Consider the following 11717-nt stretch of genomic DNA (forward strand, 5'->3'; position numbering starts at 1 on the left):
ACATATATTCTATAGTTTAATAATTTAATTTCGTCCCATCGTTCATGGGCTCGATGCCATTAAACTTTATATTATTCTCACATCAAAACTTTTTCCTTAGGACATCATGCCCTAACTCTACAAATAAATTTTAAAAAATGAAAAATTACCAATAGTAGAAAGGTGAGAGTTAGGCACTAACATAATGGTCAAAAAGAGTTGCAAGATGCCCATTATTCATTATTATTTTAATAAGTCCATGAACTGGATACTCTTTTTACAATTAAAATAAATAAATAAATGCAAAAATATCAACATGTCAAAACATTTAATATTACAAGAAAAGGACAAGGGGGAATGACGCATACTCAACAAATTAAAAATATTTCTATGGCTTTTCAGAAAAATAAAATTGAAAGATGGAATGGATTCTGATGCACATGAAGTAATTTGTTTGATTTTTGATTTAATAAGTACACAGTCAATCACTACACAACAATCAAATAAAGCATATAACAAAAAATAATTGTAACGTCTGATTTGTATTAAAAGAAAATTTTGAAAGATAAAGTTGTTATTATTATCGCGCTCAATAAATTAAAATTTTATATGGAAATTTTATCGTTACAATTTATTGTCTGATTTTTTCAAATTCATTGGATAAATTCTTTTGAGTATTAAAAATTATGATCTTCCTTTCTTTTATTTCGTCCTAAAGAGTCACTTGGACTAAATATTTTTTCAAATTCATTGAATCCATTCTTTTGTGTATTAAAAACTATGATCTTCTTTTCTTTTATTTCATCCTAAAGAGTTATCTGAACTAATTTAATCGTATTTTCATGTTTCGATCGAACAATGTCCATTTTGTTATGAATCAATTAAATGATAAGTTTTTTTAATCTTTTTTGACATGTTTGATTGATCAAAGTATTTTAGAATATATTTTCTTCAGAAAAATAAACTTTTTAAAATAAAACTTCTCCGATAAAAGTAGAAAAAACAAATTCTATTAGTCATATTTCACTTTGATTTCTCTCTAATCGTCCAACATCCAACGTTCCACCCCAACACCCCTCACTCTGACCCTCCCATCCCACCTCACAACCTAGATTATATATAAATGCTTAGATAAGTATAAGAAAATAAGTAAGAAATCATTTATTATTAAATAAATATTTTCATACAAAACACATCCTCTATTTTTTATTATTCAAAGTTTTAGCCAGTATAATTTGTATAATCAATGTATACATCAAACAATGATTCTGCACTTACTTATTCTACATTTTTCATACATTCAATATACACCGGAGAAAACTAATACCTTGCTTGGATGGTTGTTTTTTGTTGTATTGTATTGTTAATTCAAATATAATATTTGTCTATTTTCAATTCATCATTAGGTGACAACGAAAAGATTCATACTATGTAATAATCGATTTGGTGTGATCATGTTATTACCTTAATGAGAAAAATAATTTTTTCTGATTTTATCTTTATTTATTAGAAGAATTAAATAATCATATTTCATCTTTCATTTTATCTTTTCATAATAGCTTTACCTCTTAAGCTGCTTAATTTTCTTGTAAGTTTATCACTCAAATTATGAATTGTGACATTATGTAACGACAAAATACTATACAATCTATCTAAACAGTGTATTTATTAAAATAATATATATATATATATATATATATAATACAATGTATTATTAAACAATACGTAACAATCATTCAACGAAGTGTAAGTATACGTAGTTACAGCTATTTCAACAGCTACAATATTAAAGAAAAAAAAGGAGGAAAAACCAGTAAAATCAAAGAAATAAAAAAACAAGAATGTGGTGTTGTGCTTTGCAATATAATTATTCAATAATTAAATAAGTTTAGTTTAATGCCTTAGCTTTATTAGCTCTTAATTAAGTGGGCTGACCTAATATCTTTATGCCTTGCTAGTGAAGAAAAGTTTTTGTTGTACTTATAAGAAAAGTATGATCGTTTAGGGTCACCAAAGGTTATTAAGTTAATTTATTTATTTTAAAACTTTTTTTTTTATTTTGTGTAACTTTTGGACCACCATGCTCTTTTTCATACTCATCATTCTCATCCAAATAAAATTAGGTCTCTTACATCACCTGTAGTTTACGTACACATAAAATTTGCCATATCAATTAATGGTTGACTATATTAGCTATGCTTTTTATCAATCATTTCTAATTAATTTATCGCTAAAACACTCTAGCTAACTGAATTTTCTTATGATCCATCGCCAAAGCTAAATGAGATTATCATATTAACATTAGTCATTTGCTGATTAGCTAAGAAATTTTATTTATCGCTAATTTCCCATTTTCTAGTAGTTCATAAGTATGTGACATAATGAATTAAATATATATTCATTAATCATGGTTAAATGAGAAAAATCTATGTGCTAACAACACATCAACGTCATGCATGCATCTATTGATTTTATATGACCATTCCATGTAATAACGATTTTATCGAAGGTCGAATATGTTAATTAATCTCATCTAAAAGTTAAAGCTTATACGCATGCTTTTTATTTTTATGGACCAATTAGCACATTCATAAAAATTATTTTTTAACTCCTTAATCTGATTTTATTTGTATATAGCAGAACAATACTTGTAATGTGAATATTGATTAAATTATGGAAAAAAACAGATGATTATTAGTAGCACATAATTAAAAGGTCAGTAAAATTTTATGACGATTGAATTAAATATTTCTATTTTCAAGTGCTACCTTAAAAAAAAATACAATACACGTAGTAATGCTTGTCTTAATCATGCAAGCAAACTAAGCACATTATTTGGTTTCCACTTCATATAATATATATAATTAATTAAGTCTTTTCAGGTAAAAACCTTGTTGCTATTTTTATAATTCCAAAAATTAAAGACAAAATAAAGACTTAAGGCTTAAAATTCCTTTTAAATATAATTTTCATCTCTGCTATTAGATATTTTTACTAACTTTAATTATAATATGGATATACATAGATTTCTAATCCTTCTCCTTTAAGGTTTCGTAAGTACACCTAATATACGTCATTTTCAATAAAAAAAGTTACTAATACAAATATAATTAATTATGTATATGTTATGAAACTTTCATTTAAATCATTTTAGTATGTTTAAGAATACATGATGTCATGGACTTGTGGATAACTTAAGACATATATAGTTTTTATATTTATAAATATGAAAATTACGTAGCAATATATCCAACTTACATAAATAATATTCAACATCACATGCATGAAAGCGAGTGACGTTGAAAGTGTCTATTGACATAAAATATTTTTCTTTCTTTCTTGTATATAGATTTGGGATCCAAATTGAAAATTCTTTTCCTCCACGCATTAAAACATTATAATTGCAAAAAAAGAAAAGGACAATCACATCAATTTGCACTAATACGACAATACATGTATGTTCCTAAGAGTCCGTTTGGATTAGTGGATGAAAAGTAGTTGATAAATACGTTTTAAGTGTAAAAAATTGTTTTTGAATTTTGATGTTGAGATTAATTTTATCAGTAAGAAGTTATAAATTATTAAAGAGCGTGAGAAAATATAACTTTTACTTATTTAATTATATTTTTAACTCGTCTCTTCATATGGAGCGTAATATTTTTTTTTTCATGAACAAATATGTGAACGATTCTTTTTGATTAATTATAGATGACGCTAAACGATTTCAGAACCTTTATGTACTCGAGTACCATATTAACACCTCTGGATGACCGAAGAACCAAAAGAGATGCTGGTATAATATGGGGTCTCCCCCTCCAGCGGGATCAGAAAAGGTTGTATTAAAGTTTCGATCGGATATAAGTAGTAAGAAAGACACAATTCAAATGTATTTTCAACTATTATGTATTTGAGTTTAAATATTAAAATATTGAAACTCTAATACATAAAGGTTGAACCGTTAAATTTAAATTTTAGTATTTATGTATGCCAATATTCTCATAATCCACTTATGAATGTATAATCGAATAAGTATCAATGTTTATGTTCACTAAAATAATATACAATTGAATAAATATCATTGTCGATATTCACCAATAATTTTAATAATTGGAGCTAAACAAAAAATGAAAATGTGTGGAGCTAGAGAATAGCTTTTTTCTTACCAAAGTTTTGAGACATAGAAAGGGTACATAAAAGCTTAGTCATAACAGCTAGCAGAAATTGTGATCATAAGATATTCTTGAAATTAATACTACAAGGACCAAGTGTGTGAGTTATGCCAGCTGCAAAATATCCCTTTTTCTATTTTCTTAGACCTCTTATCTTTTTTTAACTAACTACCCTACCTTAGTTTTTTTTTTATTTAGTTCGATATTCCATATTTATGTTAAATTTTGATTAAATTTAAATTCACATAGAAAAGTCTTAAGTAAAATAATTATAACAAAAGTAATTTCGTATCTAAAGAGACTTGAACCTGAAAAACTTAACGCTCTATTCAAAATTTGTACCAAAACAACGAAATATATTAAGACCAAATTAAAATTTTGAATTTACGAATTTCAGATATTAGAAAAAGAAAATCATCCCATTCTTGATAAATTAATTAAGTTGTTTAGCACAAATATGAAATTTCCTCAAAAGCTATAAGGCTTTGCCAAACTAAATACTAGCTTCGCCCGAGCCTTTTTTTTTTTTTTTTTAAGGATTTTATTTAATGATTAAGGTTCATTCATACAGGAGCGGAGCTACAGATCGAAATTTTTTTTGGTGAAAAATTATATTATTTATATATGATTAGAATAATTTTATATGTATGTATAGAAGATGTCAAACCCCTTTCAGCTGATTCATGTGTTTATTTCTACAGATTTTGATCCTCTTATTAAAAATCCTAACTCCAGCTCTGTATATTCTATATGAGACCATTCCTTTAGCATCTCTTTCAAAATAATTCGTAGCATGGGAAGGAAATGCTTCGAAAATATAGAAATAATTTGAAGTCATAACTGAATTCTTTCTATATTTCGTTAGTGCATCAGCTACTCTATTAGCCTCCTCGGAATATGATCCAAATGATAGTTGTTCATAAGCCCTCAAATAATGACATGAGCAATTCTTCTTCTTTTTTTTTTATATATAAAAAAAAAATCTTCTTTTTATATTTAAAATCTAGTGAAATAAGCCCTCAAATTGGAGGGTTGCTTTTTCTAAAATTATTAGTTTAGGGTAGGTCACCACTGTTGTAATGTCTACTCACATCACATGGCCAAGGAGCTTAGGATCAAAAGTTAAATCAAATATTGCTACAAATTTTCTCTTATGAGAGCTAGAAAAAAAAAATTCAAAGAATTAGTTTAAATAGTTATTTATTCAATTAATTAAATTTAAAATAGTATATCAATGTACAAAATGTGTATAATTTATAATAATAATATCTATAGAATGTATAATATCGGTAAAAAATAAATAAACAATAAATTAATCCGAGTAAAAAATACTAGTTATTTTTCATGTCAATGATGGTACGTAGGTAAACATATAGCCGACAAACTATAAAGTAATGCATTAGTGGAAGATGATTTCATTTCTGCTAACTTTATTTCGATGGTTTTCTTCTTGAATTTTTAATTAGTTGACAACTTTCGATATATGTACATATAATCACCGTGAAATTTTACTAATTAATATCTAAAGTGTTTGAAAAAAGTGAATAGATTGCTACTATTTTGATAATTGAAAAAAAAAATATTAGAAGATCAAATTGATTTTTAAAATAATTATTATAACTTTATATTTTTAAAAAGTTAGAAAAAACAGATTTTAAATAAAAAAGAGATAATGCACAAGTTCTTGAAATCTAATAAACTCACTTATACTATACTAAGATTCTATTACCCACTGAATTTGTTTTATTAATAATAATCGACGCTTTTTGGGCCTATGTGACACTATCTTGTGGGTTCAACACTGATTGATTTTTTTTCAAGCTAATGTTAGGTAGATCGAAAAAGGATAGAGAATTACTTGTAAAATAAATTCAGCAAATAATAGGACCTTAGTATAGCATAAATGTGTCTCTAAAATTTTGGACATATGTTGAGGGAATACTTGTATATTTTCTCAATAAAAAATAAATAAATTACAATTTAGCTTTATATCTTGATATTGATATTTGATCCGCTTTTTTTTGAGTCTGTGGAATGTAAATTTAAAATTAGTTAATATTACAAAAAATATATCGAACGCATTGAGTGAGAAACATGAACTGAGTATTTATTAAGTAGTATTTTGTACGTTTAAGAATTAGTTGTTTTACATTCCTTCGAGTTTAATGTTCTTGTTTTTTTCTTTTTCAGAGTAACATATAATATGTATAAGATTATAATATTAAAAATGTATTTTGATATGTTCTATAAATATTTTATTAAATCTATTATATTTTAAAGCTTTTATTATTTCTTTAAAATTTGATTTGTGTCAAATTAGAACTATACAAACAAATTAAAATTACTCCTGACTCCCTCCCTACATCTTTACTTGTTCAGTATTGACTTGACATATCCTTTGAAAACAATAAATAAAATATCAATTTTATCATATTATCTTTTAAATATAATAATTTATTTTTTAAAAAAGAAATTAAAAAAATAACTATAATTAATAATAAGGATTAATTAAAAAAAATTAAAACCATGTTTATTTGGAAAACAAATTACTTGAAATTAGTTATCTCAAGATTATTATTTCACCTGGAACAAAAATAACATAGCTAGCTATAATTCTGGGAGACTTTATCTTAATTTTTAAACATGGGATAGATTAATCCCACAGTAATTATTTCCAAAATTAGTTACTCCTCTTATCTATGAGGATGGAATAAACAAAATTATCCTGAATATATAAATGGAATATCTTATCCATATTATAGTTTAATGATTGAATAAATCATTCAAATTAATTAATACCTGTAATTAAATACATGATAAAATACATATTTTGAAATTATTATTTTTTGTTCATACCAAACAATCTCAGAGTACTAAATTATCTCTTAGTTTCCTAAACTAGCCAAGTAAAAAGTGACCAAAATAAGGAAGTTTTTTTTTTCTGCTATATATACTTCATGTTTAACTTATCCAATTTTTTTTAAAAAATGAATAAATTAAAATAAACGGATGAATATCTTTGACATGATAAACTCGTCCGTACAATTAGGTAAAAGAGATAGCACTAAAATATAAAATTAGACTGCCTGATTAACCGACAGCAACAAAGGGAAACACCATTGAGTATGTTGTCGATTCAATGTCCATTTTAATTAATTATACTATATGATTTTATATATTACTATATATGAGGAAAAAGAGATTTTTTTTTTGTTTAGTTAGTTTTGGAGTAACAATTTATAAAAACTATGCAAATTTTGGTTAAGAAATGCTAAAACTTTGTCCTTAAATTATTGATGTGGTGAGCAAAAACAAAAAAGTTTACAAGTAAAGATTTTTTTACTAAACATGAGATATATTCCAAAAAGTACCCAAAAAAATTTAATGCAATTGATAAATTAATGCCTAAACTTAGCCATTGTGCTTTAAAGAAAAAGGAGACATGTATGAATAATAAAATTTAGTTAGAGTAGATCTAGATAGATTTAAATTTAGGATTTTATTATTATTATCATTATTATCTGTTGAACATACATTTTTCTCGTAGGATCAATTATTATTTTATTACTTTATTAAATATTAAGACGCGTCTCTAGTTAATTGTTATTTTTATAGGGACTCAATAAAATAGAAATATGTGACGGATACTATATAAAATCATTTTCTTAGCTTGTTGTGTGTATGCTGCTATGTTTTGCCGTTGTTAAACATATGTTTATATTATTTATATTATTCTTTATTTCCTTAATTGATATTATCTTAATTTTAACCTGCATAATTTGCTTAAGTAATAACGATAAACTATCATATCCATAAGGTATCTTCGATGTGGTTCCGTGTAATCATATCCCTATTGCGTTAGCATCGGAGGCGATCAATTATTATTATTTATATATAGAGTATATTTTCTGTCTCATTTTATGTGATATTCATTAAATTATAAATTTAAAATGAAGTTATTTTAATTTTAAATTTTGAATTTCTAATTATTATAAATTTCATGAAAAAATATTCAATTAAAAGTTAAACCATTTGATCAATGGTTTTGCCACTTCATTTACTATAAAATGTATAGCACTCAATATCTAAACTAAAGAAAACGTTTCTCTTACAAATAAATCAATAAAAAGTCCAATTACACGGTTTGACTGGTATGACGTAAATAGCCTTTTTTTTAAAAATATTTTTGTTAGATTTAAAATGGTTTGTTGGCTTTCTGATGTCGTCTGCAACACTGTTTCATTTAATTTTATCATTTAATTTCATGCCTTCAATCATGCAAAGTAGAAGGGATATTTTTGTCAATAATCCACAAATGCGTGGAGAAATGAATTATATAAATATATGCACATATTAAGCGGTGAAATCAGAAATTTTTAATAAAAAATTTTAAAATAAGAAAATAAATATATGAATATTTTAATCATATATCTGCATAAAATTAATTTTAATCATATATAAATAAAAAAAATATTTGAATAAATCCCTCAATTCTATCTGACTTCATTACTATCTGCTTCATCACTTCCCAGAAATTTCAAGTGGCTTGGCTGGGAGGCTGTGATGTTCGATAATATATGGACATGAAACATAGATTTTGACTCTTAAAAATACATGGAGAAATTATTGGACTTCTTCTTTATTTTATTTATTGATTTATTTGTTTCTAAAAAAAAAATGTAAAGTCAAATTTGGTGAAAGGAAGCTGTCCTTTTCAAAAAATATATGGGAGAATCCTTTCTTATTTTCTGTCTATTAGCTTTGTTAAGGATATATTGAAAAATAACAAATTAATTTTGTTTTTATTTTGGGAGCAAAATGATAAAATCGACGTGTCCTTGTTATAGTTACTTATTTATATGCGCGCACTTCAAAACATCCTCACCAATTTTTAATTTTTTCTTTTTACGGCTATATTAACTCGATCATTTCATTTTTATTTATCGATTGTATTATATATATATATATATATATATAGTATTTAGAGAAAAAATATATATTTTTACTTATTTTATTTTTTGGACAAATTACTTAAATACACATTTTTTGTTTTGGTTCTTTTCATTATCCTCTATTAGTTTTTAAAAAATTTAAATTTTTTATTTCTTTTATGTATTCGAGCTGCATATTAATGTATTTGAATCAGTATTTAATGTATCTTAGCTACATATTATTTATCCAAACTAGTTTTTAAAGAATTCGAGCTAGTCTTTAATGTATTCGAGCTATATGTTAATGTATCCATAACGGTATTTAATGTATCCGTAACAATATTTAATGTAGCCGAACAACATATTAGTGTATTCAATTTTTTAAATTTTTTAAGAGTTAATGTAATTAGAAACTTAATAGGGATAGATTGTAATTTCATATTAAAACTATAAAATTTATGTAATTTATATATTTTTTTAAATAAATTAATTTATATATCAATTAATATTAATAACATTATATGACATTTATATTAGTCAATATTTTTTACGAGATATGAACAATTTTACGTAGATAAGTAAACGCAAATAAAAGAAGTATAGTAATGGGAATACCACATTGGAATAATTTCATTCCTTTGAACTTTTCCATTCCTTGTTTCTTTTCTTGTTTTTTCGACGTCATCATATAATTGCAGATCGTAAAAGTTGTGTTGGATTAAATAAGATTTTTTTAGGATAAATTAAATGATCAGAAAATTTCTTCATAAAATTACAAAATTTATAATATTTTTTTAGTTCTAAAATAAATTATTTCTTTTTCATTTTAATTAAAAGATATTAAAATTAAAATAATAAAAATATTTAAATAAAAGTAAATTAGTATAGTTAAAATGCAATTTTAACTAATTATGGCCATATTTTCCAGGCAAATTTTTTTTTTTCATCTTTTTATTCTTAATGAAAAGTTCTAAACTAAAAATTTTGAGAACTTTCTTTCAAGCAGAGTAGGTTTTATTTGTACTTAGACATAAATTTAAATTAGCGAAGGTTAAAATAAATATCGAGCAGGAAATGTAAATAATAATAAATAAAAAAAACATAGTTGTACAATTCAAGTGGTGCAAAAAAGCACATAACCCCCACACCCCCTCTCTCCCCTGTCTATGGAACTTTTAGAGCACTACAAATACACACCGACCCCTTCACTTATCCTTCATTCAATCTTCTATCTTCTCCTCTTCTCTCCTTCTTAATATCAAACAACAACAAAAAAAACTCAATATTCTTGAATTTTATCACTCACCATGTCAACTATAGTATATCAAGACATTTTACAACCATCACAAATCATTGAAACAACTACCCTTAAGCTAAAAATCCCATCTTCAATTGAATTTGGGAATGTTAAGGAAAAATGCAATTATCAAGTTACAACAAAGAAGTCTTGTACAACAAATCTTGATTGTGGTGGTTGGAGTTCTCTTCAGAATCTCTCCAACATTTCTAAAGAAAGTGGAATCTACGTCCACCCTTTATCGAAAAAATGTTCCTATTCTTCATCAAGACTCAGTGAAAAAAGCCTTCAATTGTGTACTGAAAGTCTTGGTAGCGAAACAGGGACTGATATTATTGACGCAAATATCTTCTCATTCTCTTCTTCATATTCAAGAATCGAAAAATCACCATCATCAACAACAGCAATTAATGACGATTATACGATGACGTCGTCGTCATCATCAAGAAATTACAGGGGGAATAGTAAAAGAAGTAATAGTAGTGTTAATAAGAAATTTCCACCTCCATTGACAACAATAAGAGGTTTGAATTCCGTACAATTTAAACCCCATCGCGAAGATGGTAGGTTAATAATCAAAGCTATTGAAGCCCCATTAACCCATAATTATCTTCAAGCTGAAAGAAGCAATGGACGACTTAGGCTCTGTTTTTATAAAAATGAAATCTCTGCTTCAAACATCGACGAAAATGAAGAATTAGATGAAATTGAAGACGAAACTGACATCGTCATCGAAGAACAAGAAGAAGAAGAAGAAGAAAATACAGAGGAAAAAGAAGAAGAAAGTGATTTGTACAATGTGAAAAGGGACATGGATGGAAATAAATTTGATGTTGAGGGTGAAATGGGAAAAGAGAAATGTCAAAGGCTAAGCAGATGCAAAGAAAGTGGAAAAGGAAACAAAGTTTTTGGTGGTGATTGGAGAAAGGCATTATTGGTGGCTACTTCCTAATTTTATTTTTTTTTAATTAAAACTTTTATTTTTCAATTTACTTAATTTTAGTTTTTTTTTTTTTTGACATTTCCATATATTTAATATGGTTTTGTTTTCTTTTTCTCCTTTTAGAGTAGCAGTTTTTTTTTTTTTTTCTAATTAAATTCTAAATGTCTCTGCCAAAGAGGACCATTCATTAATGGGTCTGACTGTATAAAACTTTTTTTCTTGGGCTGAATTTTCTTCACTTTGTTAGAAATAGACAATTTAAAAGATTATTATAGTATTTAATTTAAATTAGTGAAAAATTTGATCACATCAAGATTCATAGCCAAAAAAAAAAAAATTCAAAATGATTTTTCACCTAAAGAATAGATCTCATATGCTTGTGTAAGCGATGGGCAAGA

The 11717-nt window shown here is 25.6% G+C and overlaps 1 protein-coding gene across 1 annotated transcript; it reads left to right on the forward strand.

Annotated features, from left to right (window-relative positions):
- The first annotated feature begins 10386 nt into the window (after positions 1-10386).
- Positions 10387-11328, forward strand: LOC138347186 (protein FANTASTIC FOUR 3-like). Its single transcript, XM_069294840.1, has one exon. The coding sequence runs from the start codon at positions 10387-10389 to the stop codon at positions 11326-11328; it is 942 nt and encodes a 313-aa protein (XP_069150941.1).
- The last annotated feature ends 389 nt before the right edge of the window (positions 11329-11717 follow it).

This window comes from Solanum lycopersicum, chromosome 1 (genome assembly GCF_036512215.1).
Source record: "Solanum lycopersicum chromosome 1, SLM_r2.1".
In the NCBI taxonomy this organism is placed as follows: domain Eukaryota; kingdom Viridiplantae; phylum Streptophyta; class Magnoliopsida; order Solanales; family Solanaceae; genus Solanum; species Solanum lycopersicum.